Source organism: Mya arenaria, chromosome 13 (genome assembly GCF_026914265.1).
Source record: "Mya arenaria isolate MELC-2E11 chromosome 13, ASM2691426v1".
Classification (NCBI taxonomy): domain Eukaryota; kingdom Metazoa; phylum Mollusca; class Bivalvia; order Myida; family Myidae; genus Mya; species Mya arenaria.
In genome coordinates this window covers 28261860-28279441 of record NC_069134.1, presented here as the reverse complement: position 1 = coordinate 28279441, position 17582 = coordinate 28261860, and the positions used below count along the sequence as shown (strand labels likewise).

General features: G+C 38.3%; 1 protein-coding gene and 15 non-coding genes across 16 annotated transcripts; 8 read left to right on the top strand and 8 right to left on the bottom strand.

The window, feature by feature from the left end:
• The first annotated feature begins 382 nt into the window (after positions 1-382).
• Positions 383-8711, top strand: LOC128214947 (histone acetyltransferase KAT6B-like). Its single transcript, XM_052921667.1, has 8 exons — positions 383-1626; positions 2066-2273; positions 2966-3078; positions 3624-3705; positions 4488-4592; positions 5865-5895; positions 6248-6365; positions 7160-8711. Exons 1-8 carry the CDS (start codon positions 832-834, stop codon positions 7292-7294), a joined length of 1587 nt encoding a protein of 528 aa, XP_052777627.1. The 5' UTR covers positions 383-831; the 3' UTR covers positions 7295-8711.
• A 525-nt stretch (positions 8712-9236) lies between these two features.
• On the bottom strand, positions 9237-9308 carry Trnaq-uug (transfer RNA glutamine (anticodon UUG)). The gene has a single exon. It is a non-coding gene; the product is annotated as a tRNA-Gln (tRNA).
• Positions 9309-9988: 680 nt separating this feature from the next.
• Positions 9989-10060, bottom strand: Trnaq-cug (transfer RNA glutamine (anticodon CUG)). Its single transcript has one exon. It is a non-coding gene; the product is annotated as a tRNA-Gln (tRNA).
• A 138-nt stretch (positions 10061-10198) lies between these two features.
• Positions 10199-10269, top strand: Trnag-gcc (transfer RNA glycine (anticodon GCC)). The gene has a single exon. It is a non-coding gene; the product is annotated as a tRNA-Gly (tRNA).
• A 911-nt stretch (positions 10270-11180) lies between these two features.
• Positions 11181-11252, bottom strand: Trnaq-cug (transfer RNA glutamine (anticodon CUG)). Its single transcript has one exon. It is a non-coding gene; the product is annotated as a tRNA-Gln (tRNA).
• Positions 11253-11390: 138 nt separating this feature from the next.
• Positions 11391-11461, top strand: Trnag-gcc (transfer RNA glycine (anticodon GCC)). The gene has a single exon. It is a non-coding gene; the product is annotated as a tRNA-Gly (tRNA).
• Positions 11462-12378: 917 nt separating this feature from the next.
• Positions 12379-12450, bottom strand: Trnaq-cug (transfer RNA glutamine (anticodon CUG)). Its single transcript has one exon. It is a non-coding gene; the product is annotated as a tRNA-Gln (tRNA).
• Positions 12451-12588: 138 nt separating this feature from the next.
• On the top strand, positions 12589-12659 carry Trnag-gcc (transfer RNA glycine (anticodon GCC)). Its single transcript has one exon. It is a non-coding gene; the product is annotated as a tRNA-Gly (tRNA).
• Positions 12660-13569: 910 nt separating this feature from the next.
• Positions 13570-13641, bottom strand: Trnaq-cug (transfer RNA glutamine (anticodon CUG)). Its single transcript has one exon. It is a non-coding gene; the product is annotated as a tRNA-Gln (tRNA).
• A 138-nt stretch (positions 13642-13779) lies between these two features.
• Trnag-gcc (transfer RNA glycine (anticodon GCC)) lies at positions 13780-13850 on the top strand. Its single transcript has one exon. It is a non-coding gene; the product is annotated as a tRNA-Gly (tRNA).
• A 917-nt stretch (positions 13851-14767) lies between these two features.
• Positions 14768-14839, bottom strand: Trnaq-cug (transfer RNA glutamine (anticodon CUG)). The gene has a single exon. It is a non-coding gene; the product is annotated as a tRNA-Gln (tRNA).
• Positions 14840-14977: 138 nt separating this feature from the next.
• Trnag-gcc (transfer RNA glycine (anticodon GCC)) lies at positions 14978-15048 on the top strand. The gene has a single exon. It is a non-coding gene; the product is annotated as a tRNA-Gly (tRNA).
• A 910-nt stretch (positions 15049-15958) lies between these two features.
• Trnaq-cug (transfer RNA glutamine (anticodon CUG)) lies at positions 15959-16030 on the bottom strand. Its single transcript has one exon. It is a non-coding gene; the product is annotated as a tRNA-Gln (tRNA).
• Positions 16031-16168: 138 nt separating this feature from the next.
• Positions 16169-16239, top strand: Trnag-gcc (transfer RNA glycine (anticodon GCC)). Its single transcript has one exon. It is a non-coding gene; the product is annotated as a tRNA-Gly (tRNA).
• A 909-nt stretch (positions 16240-17148) lies between these two features.
• Positions 17149-17220, bottom strand: Trnaq-cug (transfer RNA glutamine (anticodon CUG)). Its single transcript has one exon. It is a non-coding gene; the product is annotated as a tRNA-Gln (tRNA).
• Positions 17221-17358: 138 nt separating this feature from the next.
• Trnag-gcc (transfer RNA glycine (anticodon GCC)) lies at positions 17359-17429 on the top strand. Its single transcript has one exon. It is a non-coding gene; the product is annotated as a tRNA-Gly (tRNA).
• The last annotated feature ends 153 nt before the right edge of the window (positions 17430-17582 follow it).

Here is a 17582-nt window from a genome sequence, read left to right as displayed (position 1 = left end):
CATCAATGTGTCACACAGTTCTCTAGCTAGTAAATTAAAAGACGTATTAATTAACGTGTAATGATAGGTAGGAGAATGGCAGTAAAAGTTGTTTTTCAAATGCAGCATTTATATTTTGGACTGACCACCATTTTCCACTTTCTTTGCCAAATCACACGGAAAAACAACGGTTTTAGAAAATGCTAATATGTCTTTAAATGTACGGTTCGTCTTGAACTTGAATTACTTAATAGAGTATAATTGTACATTGTATTTTTAATCCTGAATGTGTCATACAAAATCAGTTCATTTGATTGGCTGTTATGATTTCCTAATTGAATACAAAATTGCGTCTTTAGGTTTAAGTAAGTGAAGTGCGGTATTTCCTTTCTTCGTTGGAGTTTATATGAATTAAATACCTGAAAACAAACACGTATTTGATAGTAATATATTATATCAATACAGTAAAACGCCAGCCATTTATATTATAGGTTTAGCGATCACACGCAGAGAAACGGATCATACTATCAGCTAGTATAAAACTTGTGAGCGTGTATACACACAGTCGCCCTTTACACACAGTAGTAAATATCGCGCGCTAATATCCGGCATGTTTATTCGCAGGTTATGTTGTGAAAGAAAGACGGATTTCTTCATTGTTTTGGACTAAAGGAAGTTGATTTTATCGGAACAAAAGAGATATTACTCTTGTGTGAAGCAATGGGCAGTTTGTGAGCGTGATTCGAGGATACAGGAGTCGTATACGATTAAATATCGTCGTGACACACATCGCGTAATCTAAACAAGAATGCGATAAAGCCAGACCCATAATGCATTGCGGTGCGTTCCCGCATGCGTGATTTTATTAAGTCGTGTCAATATCTGTATGTATGGGAAGTAAAAAGAACTAAATATATATCGTTGTTTATGGTATGGACGGTGACTATAATTTTGGAAAACTTGTATAAAATGGCTTCTTCTCGTTGGGTTGATCATGAAAGCGCTCGGACGTGGATATTATCGATAATTGATCAACTACGTCAGAGGAAAGCTAGACCTGATTTGGAGCGTATTTGTCATTTTGTGGAGAGAAAACATGGGTTAGATCGTAAGGATGCGGAAGCGCATTTAGAAAAACTTGTAGACGACGGAACTGTGATTAAAGTTGTATATAAACGTGGAACAAGCTACAGAAACGCCACAAAGGCCAAGAAACGAGCTTATGTGTCAAATGTGCTAAATTCTAAAGGGGCTAGTCAACGAATAAATGAAGCGATCAATGCGCTCCTAGACAAAAGACGCTATCACAGTTTGGATACCGAAAGTACACACAGTAGCAATGGGGGCGAAAATGTGGACGAAAAGGAAAACGAAAGTTCTGCAAAATGGACAGAGAATGACGGCGTTAGCTCCACGGATATTGAGCTGTGGATAGCATCTAAACATGGGGACATTGGGCCCTACCCGATTCACTGGTTGTTGCAGCGGGAGGTGGATGCAGGAAACGTTACACTACTTAAAAACGGCAACTTCCTGCTAAGAACGGAATCGGATTCCCCGGACTCCCCAGAAGCTGAAGAGGACGTTACGCCGCAGCCGCCTCCCCCAGCTGTCGTGTCCAAACGGGGTCGGCCCCCTAAACGGAAAGTACGCGTCATTGCATCACCTTGAAACCGAAACCGAAAGTTTTGTGCGAACATTCCTTCTAGTATGAGATATATAAGTAAAACATCACTGATAAAGTTAATACCAACGATGACGTAAACAATCACGTCTGTCTGGCGATTAATATTGATTTGTTTAGCTAAATCGGCGATACTCGTGTATCGTGCAGATGTATATAAACATTTATGTTTTCCAGCAGCCGCGTGGGACAAACAGTCTAGAACAACAATAATTAATAGGTTAAAAAGGAAATATTATCTCAAAGAGTTATTAAATCTTAATGTGAATGTGAATAATTTAAAGACTGAAAACTTCAAATTATTATGTTTACATGTAAATTCAATTTGCCGCAGGTCATTATTCACGGTCAATCCACAAGGCTCTCCAAATGCTATATACATGTAAGGGTTTATCATTGTAGCACGATAGTATGGTTCGCAGTCTCAGCTGGGCGGAAACCGGAAGTGGCGACGGCGGCAAGTTGACGGCGATTTCGGTTGTGGAACCTGAGAGCGCCCCGTTACCGGAAATGCCCCCGCATCTGTGCGATTTCTGCCAGCAGACGTCCGAAAACAACAAACGTGGGGAGCGGGAAGAGCTGCTCTTTTGCAAAGACTGTAACGCGAAAGGTGCGAAAGTTTTGGTAATTTAAGCCAAGGGGCAATATATGTCACTGTTATACACACACAAAGTGGCATTTACTAATTATTTATTACATCTTTTGAATTGTACGTGTCAATACTTACAATGGTGTCAACTTATAAAATGTCTCGCTGTATAATGTTACAAAATAGGTTAGCCGTGATTATTATATCAATATAGTAGGTTTTTATATTATGCGGACTAGCGGACGGGGCAGACGAGACTTATATCTGTATAATATTAAGGTTACCGGTTATGTATGAACTACTCTCGCAACACTGGCCACGCGGCTGGCTGTAAATAACATACAGTCATGGTAGTTTATTTATTTTCTTGTGCACCCGTCCTTCATCAACTACTAGCCGGAAGTGGCAGCTCGGGCTCGGAACACCATCTGACAGTGTTCATTAGCGAATCAAGGGGGCGGGGGGGGGGACGCATCCGGCACTCGCCCCTTAAATAGTCCAAGTTTACTTTATATTTCAAACTGAAAGTAATCCAATACGCCCAAAATGCATCATTTTGGAACACCGGCATACATGTACCTATACTGATGTATGTTATTTATTTTTAGCACTTACATCCTGTATGGTCAACTCACAATGGGCCAGTCCCGAGCTCGAACAACTGACTGGCTGTGTAGATTAACATACCTTCATGTAGTTTATTTATTTTCCAGCGCACCCATCCTGTATGAACTACTCACCGGAACTAGCGGCTCGGGCTCGGAACACTGACTGGCAGTGTATTGACTGTAAAGTCTGCTGTCTATGCACGGATCCCGACGACCCGGTACGGCACAACAGTTATTTTAAATTCTATAAAAATACATTGTATATCAAAATAATGCTTCGTGCATATCTCGACTGGTGGTTAGAAGTAGGTAACTTGCACCAGTCTAGATAGCATTGCGTCTGCATCACACCTTGTCTGGGCTTGAAATTTGTCCTGTTCTGGCAGGCAATGAAATAATTTCTTTAAATTGCTCTCTTATACGAAGTTGCGACTCGCTGGCCGCATTGGTCAATTGGCGAGTGTAAAACGTTTACCCATGGGACTCGCAAGCCCCGGGAGATAATTGATCTCACATTAGGGTGCCGTATCTTGTTTATATACATTACAAGTTGCAGCGCTCTAGGCTTGCGAAACATTAAATGCCAGTATCGGATCATTGACGTTTTGATAATGTGTATTAAGTACTTGTTTTCATAAATATGCTTGTGCATTAAGTACTTGTATTTTTAAATATGTTGTATGACAATTTAAAGTTAAAGCAACTATGGACCAACTGCGAAAAGAAAATGACTGAAATTGGCGACTGAAATTGGCTTTTTCAGGACCTGATGTTGTTTTGTGACGCGTGTGACAAGGGTTACCACATGCAGTGTCACGTGCCGGAAGTCGTGGACAAGCCGCAAGGTAGAACTTAAGAACTGCACGTGTTTCTTTATGCAGTCATCAAACTTTGTAGAGTCTTATCCGGTTGCATAACAGTTCAAGTCTTTAAAACTCATTTCATTTAACCAGTAAAAAGACTAGGGATTACACGTAAAATGAATCTCCTTACGTTAAAGTGAAGTTTTTAGAGTATGCAACCAAAGATGGCGGACACTATAATAAATATGTTGTACTTTTGTGGATTTTTTTTCACCCGGTTAGTGGTAGTAAAGAAATATTACCATTAAATATATATGCCTTTTCCTCATAAATCTTTTTGTAGACTTAAAACTCACTTGAACCTATATGCAGACACAATTGACGTGGCAGACATAACTGAAACAAAAAGTTCGATCTCCATGAGGTTTTTATTAGGATTGCAAGGGATTTCCCTTCACTTTAATGTTTTTCAGGGTATTTTCGTCAGGTTATTGCCCGATTGAGAAAGAAAACGCCAAATTTTCGAATAACTTAGTATTACCCTGTGCCTGGGGATAGTACCTGAGGATATTTAGTCTTTTCGACAGTCTAAAACCATGGTTGTATACTTGAAAGATAAATAGGATTGACAAAGTTTCCCGATTGGGAAACTCTGAATGGGAAAATGCTTGATTCACGATCGGGAAATTTTCTCCATTGTTAGGCGCACGTTATGGATGATTTACATGAAATTGATATTATCATAAAAGGATTATATGTAATTCGGTGTTGATATTGAACATTTTTTTCTGTCATCTTTCATCTCGGCATCTTACATTTTTAAGGGAAGTGGGTGTGTAACGACTGTGTTATGGACGGCGTCCAGATCGATGACGTCGAGGAAAATGTCTTTACAAGCGTCGTGGATAGCACCATGAAAACAGACTCCGGTATGTTAGACTGGTCGAGGACGTAGCCGATGGGGATGAATCTCTTGTTAAGTTGTATAATTTTATCTGGGGTATTGTCGTGATTGTGTGTTTGTGTGTGTGTCTCTCTCTTTTTTAAATGTGTATTAAAGTGTCGAGGTAAAGTTGTCGCCTTTTTGATGGCCTCGTCATCGTGCAACGACTTTAACATCAGCCATAGCCAACAATAGCTAATCACGAGAACACATGTTGCATGATGAAATACGCACATACGGCTGTATTTATTCCGGGTTTTGTGAGACAAGTGGGTGTTGGGATCCGCATTGTTTCTTGAGTTGATAGTTTCAAGTGACACTCCTATTTGAAATCAATACATACACATGTATAACAGGGATATGTTTAAAGTGGTAAACCTTTAACTTCTTACTGAATATTGCATTTATGGAAAATATTAAATACTGATAACAAGATTGTAACCGTGTATTTAATAGCTGAAAATGCACACATATTAGATGATTGGTGAGTGGTAACAGATTTACAGTGATCAATTACCTTCTCATAAGATAGAAATACAGTGTTTTTGCACCTTTCTTTCAAATAAAACACGGTATCCTTCATAAAACCATTGCTATATATTCATCCTTTTCGGTAAATTAAACCAATTTTATTTATTGTGGTACATTTTAATTGAGAATAAGAGCACGTCTTTAATTTCTCGATTACAAGTGTCCATGTGTATTGCTTGAGTGTCGGAATATATTTTCAGCTCGCCGGTTTTCCGAAATTCACCAGTATTGTTAATGCTATACCTTAGGTGTCATAAACGTCAGTGACGTCGTTGGGCAAACAATTTAAACTTGGTCATAACTTCAAAAGCCTTTCAAGATACTCAAATGGAACTTGCTAGAGATGTTGTCAGAGGCAGTATATGATGCACATATATATCAACGTGCATAACTCTGTCTATAATAATTATTGAGTTGTGTGGACCGTTTGTCTGGAAATAAAAACAAAACAAAAACAACAGCAAGATCTGACGAGGCTTGGCATTCGCTCAGCGTTGTTCTTGTTCATATAGACTGTTACATAGTGTGGTATATGTTGTCTCGCAATATCTAGCTCTATTTATACAGGGCGTTCGTTTTTAATGGTGGCTGAATTTTGTAGTTTTGCTTGACATGTTCATTAGTGAAAAAAAATGTCATAGCAATTTCACACTACCATGTTTCAATAGCACTGTTTAACATCGCTGTTTTAACTATTCATTTACTCAACGCTCGCTCTTTCTTACAGAATCTCTCGCAAGTGCACGGAACGGAGATCGGTAAGATACGCTTTATAGTTACACTACGTATACATTCAAAATCAATATTGTAACCGTTGCTCATAGCAATTCTAATACAAGTAAAACTATGTTAGCGAAGCAACATGCATCATACCGCGTGATTACAACAACTGCGTACCAGTTATCACTTACTAGCTTTATCATTGATTGCGACGTTAATACCACGTACGATGAACTCGCATCAAACATTATAATATCACCATTCCGTTCTGTGTGTTATTTTTATTTGGTACAGCCTGAAGGAGACAACTCGAAGTATTTTTTACTAATCTCTCAATATAACAGTTTTTCAAAATTACCATGAAATTGTTATAATTCGTATCGCTCACAGGGCATCTGAGGAAGCGGAAGAGGCGTACCCTGACGCAGCCAGCTGGGATACTGATGACGTAGCCAGGTTCTTCCGGGGAAAGGGATTTCCCGACCAGGCCGATTCGTTCAAAGAACAGGTACACATAATTGAAGTTGCCTCCCGGTCAAACCGTTGAATCTTTAAAAGTCATTCGGCAAATTATGCATGTTGTATGTCTGTAGCTTTTAAACCAGAATACCGCTTCTTATTTAGAATCCATTTATAAACATGTTTAACAAACATACATGTTGACTACTCACTAAATAATGCATTTATGGAAAATATTAATTATTGAAAAATATTGTTACCGTGTTTTTAATAGCTGAAAACGCCAAAATATTAAATATTTGGTGAATGTTAAAAGCTTTACTGCGATCTACTATCATTGCATAAGGTAGAAATATCGAGTTAGTTGAACATTTCTTTCAAATTAAACTCGGTATCCTTCATAAGAATCATTGTTCAGGATATATTAAAATAATTGTATTAATTGTTGTTAATCTTATTTGGGATTAAGAGTTAAGTTGTGCTTGCAAGAGGTCGCTGACAGTGTTACATCTATCACCCATAATAAAGTGTCCCTTAGTTTGCTTACTTCGTTTAGATTTGTTCGTGTTTGTAACGGTATTCAATCGCCGTTATACAAACTAAAGGCCATAGTTAAGTTGCTGTTGTTGATGGTGGTTTTCTGGTGGTGCTGCTGTTGGTGGTGGTTGTTCTGGTGGTGATGTTGTTGTTGGTGGTGGTGGTGGCGGTGCTGCTGCTGGTGTTTCTGCACTTTTAGGTTGTGGTTGTTCTGGTGCGGTTGCTGCTGCTCAAAGGCCCGCCTCATCTGCAGAATGTATTTTTTTAAATTGAAGTTCCATTTTAACAGCGAGTTTTATTTTTCAGGAGATTGACGGTCAATCACTGCTGCTGCTCAAGAGATCTGACGTTCTTCAAGGGCTGTCACTCAAACTTGGCCCCGCCCTCAAGATCTACAAACACGTGATGAAACTCCAGACCACGGGAATCTCGAACACGTGACCCACCTAGTAGTCACATGACTTTAAACTGTTCGCTGATGAATGAACAAAATAGTTTTGAACTAATCAGACATTGAAACATTTGATATTCCGGTGAAGAACTTTACATGGTTCTCATTGCCTTGCGAGTGTTTGATTTGGATGTAAGGATGTTCAAATCATAACGAAGGGCAGTACAGCAGAGATTGCTGTAATCTTACCTACGGTGGGTAGGAATGTTTGCTACTAACGTTTCCGATGTTGGTTCCCGCCGTACGTGCAGTGAAAGCACGATGTAAATAAGAACGTTTGCAAACGTTAGCTAACATAAGCGACAGTCAACCTTAAAACTTAACACATGGCAGATTAAGTTAAGCAAGTCGTGAGAACTGACGACACATTGCATATCAATTACGATTCCACCGTTTAAGATCGGCACAAATTTTGTCCTATTTGTATAATGTTGTCAATCAGGTTGTATAGCTATCACTTCGCGTGTATACCTTAATTTAAGGCAGCCAAGCGCAAATGCTTCTTTGATCCTAGTAAAATACAAAATGGTGATACACTTCTTTTTCTGCACATGTTTTTACATAAACCGTGCTAAAAATAAAGGCGCACGATATAGCTTAATTCTTATAGTTTTATTTTAATGCATTTTCATGTTTAACGCATTTGACTTTAATGAGCAGAGCAAATGAAACTGTGATTTGTGTATAGATAGAAAAACATTAACGATATATTGGCGCTTGTCTTAAATGGGGAATGGCAGGCCACGTACCTATCAATATAAAAATATATATATAAAAAGGCTTACAATTATGCCTTTATATGTAAATTACATTAAAATTTATTTGACACAGAAATAGAAAGCCCACATTTCTTAACTTGTTGTATAAGTGAAGTTTCTCCGATTTCGAATTTGATATTTGTATTGCTTTTATACTTTATACATTTTCGTCGAATAGATAACTTTTTTTAAAATGAACCTGGCTGCCTTTAAAAAACGTTAGTCCAATCTAAGACAAAACTTACTGATGACCATTATTATTGTCACATATGCAAATATTAAAGTGTGTATGTGTGTGTATGTGTTTTTTTGAAAAGCAACACATCAGTTGTGCTGATGAAAGTTTAGCATGTTTTGACATACAGTGGAACACCGTTGGCTCGAACTCACAGGGACCGGCGAAAATACATCGAGGCTCGGAAAATCGAGCCAATCGGGATTGATAACCTTAAGTATAAAGAAATCGGCCCTTTACATCCAATTCCAGCCACCGACATAATCGAGCCAAGCGATTTCGAGCCAACGGGGTTTGTCTGTATTTGTATTCCATGATTGTCTATGCATATTCATGAATTTAATATTGTTATACGAGATTCCGTTTACTTGTATCTTGTTTTTCTGCTCAAGTTAATAAAACGTTTTTGTTTAATTGATTAATTGTTATGTTACATTTCTTTTGATAATCGGGAAACGTGAAATGTTCATACATATTAATTAAGGCCATATCAAATCCTTGTTTTGTTTAGCGTCAAGCCTTAGTTTGAAAATTTATCTAGCTTTCCTGAAAAAGTACTAATACTTAATGAGATACATTCTAGGTAGAATATAGACACCGTAGCATCCTTTGCATGGACTTAGTAGGCTCTGGTGTCTATATTCTACATGTCACTCATTTTTGGACCATTCTCAATCGCAAGAGTTAAAAGTTAAAATAAAACTTGTAGTTAAGTGTGTTTATCATGGGATCACACAGATCACGTCATGTTCTGATATCAAACAAGTGTGTTGTTAACACTTGGGTTCTGTAGTTAAAATTATAGTAAATGGTATTATCGGCAAATCCTATGATGAAAAAATATCGCAACTCCTTTACCTACATGTGAATCATAATTTTCATCAGTTTGGTCAGCAAGCCATTCTGCTTTGTTACATTGTTTCGACAAAAAGGTTCACAAGGTCCCGCCGAGATTTGAACTCGGATCGCAGGATTCAAAGTCCTGAGTGCTAACCATTACACCACGGGACCTCAGCGACTAAATTGTGAAACATGACAACATTATCGGTAGTTCAGTGATATCATCCATCAAACACACATAATACAATGTCCTTTCTAGAATACCTATTTTTAAACTCACTCTTCACCGATCCCGCGCAGGTCGCGTGGTGTAATGGGTAACACCCATGACTCTTAATCCTGCGATCCGAATTCAAAGATTGAAGATTCAACACATTTATTAAGTCATTTGAACACAACCGTATTCCTCATTACATGATTAAAATATAATTTAATTATACATATATACAATGATAACACAATGGGTTTGAATGTGAGACACGACAAAATCAGTATTTTGCACCTTAAATATGCATTAAATAGTGTTTAAATTGACATTGAGGATGGACAAACAAGCGTTAAGCAAAATTTTTAAATTCTATTTGTCACGAAGAGAGGCATATCATATGACAATCATGTACTTTGTAAACAATCAAATTGTATAAAGAAATATTATAAGTATATATATAAATAAAGTAGAGTTAAATTCTAAATGTAAGCCTTACCTTACCTTACCTTTAGGAAATACTAAATAGTGGACAAACACAACAATATGCTAGTTATAACGCATATTGCTACATTTCTCATAATTAAACGTGTATATCTGCAAACTAATCAGCATGTCATATCTGCGGGTATAAAAAGTTATGGATAGGTCCCGCCGAGATTTGAACTCGGATCGCAGGATTCAGAGTCCTGAGTGCTAACCATTACACCACGCGACCTCTACATACGGTAATGAGTGCGTATAAAAATAGGTCATTCAGACAGGACGTTATACTTGTGTGTTTGATGGATGATAGTAAATAGCTTTTCAATTTCTTATTGCTCACAATTTGGCAACAGTGAGTAATATGCAATCAGCATCGGTGGTTCAGTGGTAGAATGCTCGCCTGCCACGCGGGCGGCCCGGGTTCGATTCCCGGCCGATGCACATTTTTATTCCTATTCGAAACGTAAACTTGTTATTCATCCTGAAATTCCCTTTCACTGCTTACTTGACTTTTGTCGGTATGAGATCAGGAAAGTGCACCTTTAACACCTACTGATATAACAAACTTGCGATTGGAAAAAAATAATTGCACTAGGTCCCTTGAGTCACCGGATCCAAAGTCCTGCATTCAGATCATTTCACCACGGACGAGACCTGGGTCGTAAAATAATGCATATGCAAGTTTATACTTTATTTTGATGGATACCACTACCACGAAACATATATTGGTTCTTTCAAGTTGGCAACAAAATGGCAACATTTCGATAATAGAATGTCGCATCGGGGGATTTCAGTGCTAGAATGCTCGCCTTCCACTTGGGCGGTCTTGGTTTGATTTCAGGACGATGCATACTTTATTTTCATTTAACGGTAAATTGGTATATATTTACAGCAATATGTATTTCTTGTCGTTCACAGTATATTTATCGAGTAATTGCCTTAAGTTTACAGCCGGTGTAAGAACGTAGAACACTGACATCTGTTATTATATACTCTTGTTTGTGTAATGTTGATTTCATATAGAGGCTGAATGAACATTATACGTACACAAATATCAACTATTTCTTAAAATATCGAAACAACATTATTTATAAAAGCTATAGCCCATACACCCCAAGTAATCCTTGAAACGTTAGAACAGTTAAAAATGACGATAACATCGGTTACGCTTATGTACGCCAACATCGTACGCAACGTTTGTATTTTTCTCCAGTATTAAAAGTAAACTAAAAAGTGGACAATCACAACATTATATATGCAAGTAATGATGCACGAGATGCTGTATTCAGCCACATGTGTTTATAATCAAACTCATCAACATGTCACATCTGCGGGTATAAAAAGTTATGGATAGGTCCCGCCGAGATTTGAACTCGGATCGCAGGATTCAGAGTCCTGAGTGCTAACCATTACACCACGCGACCTCTACGTACGGCAATGAGTGCGTATAAAAATAGGTCATTTAGACAGGACGTTATACTTGTGTGTTTGATGGATGATAGTAAATAGCTTTTCAATTTCTTATTGCTCACAATTTGGCAACAGTGAATAATATGCAATCAGCATCGGTGGTTCATTGGTAGAATGCTCGCCTGCCACGCGGGCGGCCCGGGTTCGATTCCCGGCCGATGCACATTTTTATTCCTATTGAAACGTAAACTTGTTATTTATCGTCAAATTCCCTTTCACTGCTTACTTGACTTTTGTCGGTATGAGATCAGGAAAGTGCACCTTTAACACCTACTGATATAACAAACTTGCGATTGGGAAAAATAATTGCACTAGGTCCCTTGAGTCACCGGATCCAAAGTCCTGCATTCAGATCATTTCACCACGGACGAGACCTGGGTCGTAAAATAATGCATATGCAAGTTTATACTTTATTTTAATGGATACCACTACCACGAAACATATATTGGTTCTTTCAAGTTGGCAACAAAATGGCAACATTTCGATAATAGAATGTCGCATCGGGGGATTTCAGTGCTAGAATGCTCGCCTTCCACTTGGGCGGTCTTGGTTCGATTTCAGGACGATGCATACTTTATTTTCATTTAACGGTAAATTGGTATATATTTACAGCAATATGTATTTCTTGTCGTTCACAGTATATTCATCGAGTAATTGCCTTAAGTTTACAGCCGGTGTAAGAACGTAGAACACTGACATCTGTTATTATATACTCTTGTTTGTGTAATGTTGATTTCAGATACATTTGTAGAGGCTGAATGAACATTATACGTACACAAATATCAACTATTTCTTAAAATATCGAAACAACATTATTTATAAAAGCTATAGCCCATACACCCCAAGTAATCCTTGTAACGTGAGAACAGTTAAAAATGACGATAACATCGGTTACGCTAATGTACGCCAACATCGTACGCAACGTTTGTATTTTTCTCCAGTATTAAAAGTAAACTAAAAAGTGGACAATCACAACATTATATATGCAAGTAATGATGCACGAGATGCTGTATTCAGCCACATGTGTTTATAATCAAACTCATCAACATGTCACATCTGCGGGTATAAAAAGTTATGGATAGGTCCCGCCGAGATTTGAACTCGGATCGCAGGATTCAGAGTCCTGAGTGCTAACCATTACACCACGCGACCTCTACGTACGGCAATGAGTGCGTATAAAAATAGGTCATTCAGACAGGACGTTATACTTGTGTGTTTGATGGATGATAGTAAATAGTTTTTCAATTTCTTATTGCTCACAATTTGGCAACAGTGAGTAATATGCAATCAGCATCGGTGGTTCAGTGGTAGAATGCTCGCCTGCCACGCGGGCGGCCCGGGTTCGATTCCCGGCCGATGCACATTTTTATTCCTATTCGAAACGTAAACTTGTTATTTATCGTCAAATTCCCTTTCACTGCTTACTTGACTTTTGTCGGTATGAGATCAGGAAAGTGCACCTTTAACACCTTCTGATATAACAAACTTGCGATTGGGAAAAATAATTGCACTAGGTCCCTTGAGTCACTGGATCCATAGTCCTGCATTCAGATCATTTCACCACGGACGAGACCTGGGTCGTAAAATAATGCATATGCAAGTTTATACCTTATTTTGATGGATACCACTACCACGAAACATATATTGGTTCTTTCAAGTTGGCAACAAAATGGCAACATTTCGATAATAGAATGTCGCATCGGGGGATTTCAGTGGTAGAATGCTCGCCTTCCACTTGGGCGGTCTTGGTTCGATTTCAGGACGATGCATACTTTATTTTCATTTAACCTTAAGTTGGTATATATTTACAGCAATATGTATTTCTTGTCGTTCACAGTATATTTATCGAGTAATTTCCTTAAGTTTACAGCCGGTGTAAGAACGTAGAACACTGACATCTGTTATTATAGACTCTTGTTTGTGTAATGTTAATTTCATATAGAGGCTGAATGAACATTATACGTACACAAATATCAACTATTTCTTAAAATATCGAAACAACATTATTTATAAAAGCTATAGCCCATACACCCCAAGCAATCCTTGAAACGTTAGAACAGTTAAAAATGACGATAACATCGGTTACGCTTATGTACGCCAACATCGTACGCAACGTTTGTATTTTTCTCCAGTATTAAAAGTAAACTAAAAAGTGGACAATCACAACATTATATGTGCAAGTAATGATGCAGGAGATGCTGTATTCAGCCACATGTGTTTATAATCAAACTCATCAACATGTCACATCTGCGGGTATAAAAAGTTATGGATAGGTCCCGCCGAGATTTGAACTCGGATCGCAGGATTCAGAGTCCTGAGTGCTAACCATTACACCACGCGACCTCTACGTACGGCAATGAGTGCGTATAAAAATAGGTCATTCAGACAGGACGTTATACTTGTGTGTTTGATGGATGATAGTAAATAGCTTTTCAATTTCTTATTGCTCACAATTTGGCAACAGTGAGCAATATGCAATCAGCATCGGTGGTTCATTGGTAGAATGCTCGCCTGCCACGCGGGCGGCCCGGGTTCGATTCCCGGCCGATGCACATTTTTATTCCTATTGAAACGTAAACTTGTTATTTATCGTGAAATTCCCTTTCACTGATTACTTGACTTTTGTCGGTATGAGATCAGGAAAGTGCACCTTTAACACCTACTGATATAACAAACTTGCGATTGGGAAAAATAATTGCACTAGGTCCCTTGAGTCACCGGATCCAAAGTCCTGCATTCAGATCATTTCACCACGGACGAGACCTGGGTCGTAAAATAATGCATATGCAAGTTTATACTTTATTTTAATGGATACCACTACCACGAAACATATATTGGTTCTTTCAAGTTGGCAACAAAATGGCAACATTTCGATAATAGAATGTCGCATCGGGGGATTTCAGTGGTAGAATGCTCGCCTTCCACTTGGGCGGTCTTGGTTCGATTTCAGGACGATGCATACTTTATTTTCATTTAACGGTAAATTGGTATATATTTACAGCAATATGTATTTCTTGTCGTTCACAGTATATTCATCGAGTAATTGCCTTAAGTTTACAGCCGGTGTAAGAACGTAGAACACTGACATCTGTTATTATATACTCTTGTTTGTGTAATGTTGATTTCAGATACATTTGTAGAGGCTGAATGAACATTATACGTACACAAATATCAACTATTTCTTAAAATATCGAAACAACATTATTTATAAAAGCTATAGCCCATACACCCCAAGTAATCCTTGTAACGTGAGAACAGTTAAAAATGACGATAACATCGGTTACGCTAATGTACGCCAACATCGTACGCAACGTTTGTATTTTTCTCCAGTATTAAAAGTAAACTAAAAAGTGGACAATCACAACATTATATATGCAAGTAATGATGCACGAGATGCTGTATTCAGCCACATGTGTTTATAATCAAACTCATCAACATGTCACATCTGCGGGTATAAAAAGTTATGGATAGGTCCCGCCGAGATTTGAACTCGGATCGCAGGATTCAGAGTCCTGAGTGCTAACCATTACACCACGCGACCTCTACGTACGGCAATGAGTGCGTATAAAAATAGGTCATTCAGACAGGACGTTATACTTGTGTGTTTGATGGATGATAGTAAATAGTTTTTCAATTTCTTATTGCTCACAATTTGGCAACAGTGAGTAATATGCAATCAGCATCGGTGGTTCAGTGGTAGAATGCTCGCCTGCCACGCGGGCGGCCCGGGTTCGATTCCCGGCCGATGCACATTTTTATTCCTATTCGAAACGTAAACTTGTTATTTATCGTCAAATTCCCTTTCACTGCTTACTTGACTTTTGTCGGTATGAGATCAGGAAAGTGCACCTTTAACACCTTCTGATATAACAAACTTGCGATTGGGAAAAATAATTGCACTAGGTCCCTTGAGTCACCGGATCCAAAGTCCTGCATTCAGATCATTTCACCACGGACGAGACCTGGGTCGTAAAATAATGCATATGCAAGTTTATACCTTATTTTGATGGATACCACTACCACGAAACATATATTGGTTCTTTCAAGTTGGCAACAAAATGGCAACATTTCGATAATAGAATGTCGCATCGGGGGATTTCAGTGGTAGAATGCTCGCCTTCCACTTGGGCGGTCTTGGTTCGATTTCAGGACGATGCATACTTTATTTTCATTTAACCTTAAGTTGGTATATATTTACAGCAATATGTATTTCTTGTCGTTCACAGTATATTTATCGAGTAATTTCCTTAAGTTTACAGCCGGTGTAAGAACGTAGAACACTGACATCTGTTATTATAGACTCTTGTTTGTGTAATGTTAATTTCATATAGAGGCTGAATGAACATTATACGTACACAAATATCAACTATTTCTTAAAATATCCAAACAACATTATTTATAAAAGCTATAGCCCATACACCCCAAGCAATCCTTGAAACGTTAGAACAGTTAAAAATGACGATAACATCGGTTACGCTTATGTACGCCAACATCGTACGCAACGTTTGTATTTTTCTCCAGTATTAAAAGTAAACTAAAAAGTGGACAATCACAACATTATATGTGCAAGTAATGATGCAGGAGATGCTGTATTCAGCCACATGTGTTTATAATCAAACTCATCAACATGTCACATCTGCGGGTATAAAAAGTTATGGATAGGTCCCGCCGAGATTTGAACTCGGATCGCAGGATTCAGAGTCCTGAGTGCTAACCATTACACCACGCGACCTCTACGTACGGCAATGAGTGCGTATAAAAATAGGTCATTCAGACAGGACGTTATACTTGTGTGTTTGATGGATGATAGTAAATAGCTTTTCAATTTCTTATTGCTCACAATTTGGCAACAGTGAGCAATATCCAATCAGCATCGGTGGTTCATTGGTAGAATGCTCGCCTGCCACGCGGGCGGCCCGGGTTCGACTCCCGGCCGATGCACATTTTTATTCCTATTGAAACGTAAACTTGTTATTTATCGTGAAATTCCCTTTCACTGCTTACTTGACTTTTGTCGGTATGAGATCAGGAAAGTGCACCTTTAACACCTACTGATATAACAAACTTGCGATTGGGAAAAATAATTGCACTAGGTCCCTTGAGTCACCGGATCCAAAGTCCTGCATTCAGATCATTTCACCACGGACGAGACCTGGGTCGTAAAATAATGCATATGCAAGTTTATACTTTATTTTAATGGATACCACTACCACGAAACATATATTGGTTCTTTCAAGTTGGCAACAAAATGGCAACATTTCGATAATAGAATGTCGCATCGGGGGATTTCAGTGCTAGAATACTCGCCTTCCACTTGGGCGGTCTTGGTTCTATTTCAGGACGATGCATACTTTATTTTCATTTAACGGTAAATTGGTATATATTTACAGCAATATGTATTTTTTGTCGTTTACAGTATATTTATCGAGTAATTGCCTTAAGTTTACAGCCGGTGTAAGAACGTAGAACACTGACATCTGTTATTATATACTCTTGTTTGTGTAATGTTGATTTCATATAGAGGCTGAATGAACATTATACGTACACAAATATCAACTATTTCTTAAAATATCGAAACAACATTATTTATAAAAGCTATAGCCCATACACCCCAAGTACTCCTTGAAACGTTAGAACAGTTAAAAATGACGATAACATCGGTTACGCTAATGTACGCCAACATCGTACGCAACGTTTGTATTTTTCTCCAGTATTAAAAGTAAACTAAAAAGTGGACAATCACAACATTATATATGCAAGTAATGATGCACGAGATGCTGTATTCAGCCACATGTGTTTATAATCAAACTCATCAACATGTCACATCTGCGGGTATAAAAAGTTATGGATAGGTCCCGCCGAGATTTGAACTCGGATCGCAGGATTCAGAGTCCTGAGTGCTAACCATTACACCACGCGACCTCTACATACGGCAATGAGTGCGTATAAAAATAGGTCATTCAGACAGGACGTTATACTTGTGTGTTTGATGGATGATAGTAAATAGTTTTTCAATTTCTTATTGCTCACAATTTGGCAACAGTGAATAATATGCAATCAGCATCGGTGGTTCATTGGTAGAATGCTCGCCTGCCACGCGGGCGGCCCGGGTTCGATTCCCGGCCGATGCACATTTTTATTCCTATTGAAACGTAAACTTGTTATTTATCGTCAAATTCCCTTTCACTGCTTACTTGACTTTTGTCGGTATGAGATCAGGAAAGTGCACCTTTAACACCTACTGATATAACAAACTTGCGATTGGGAAAAATAATTGCACTAGG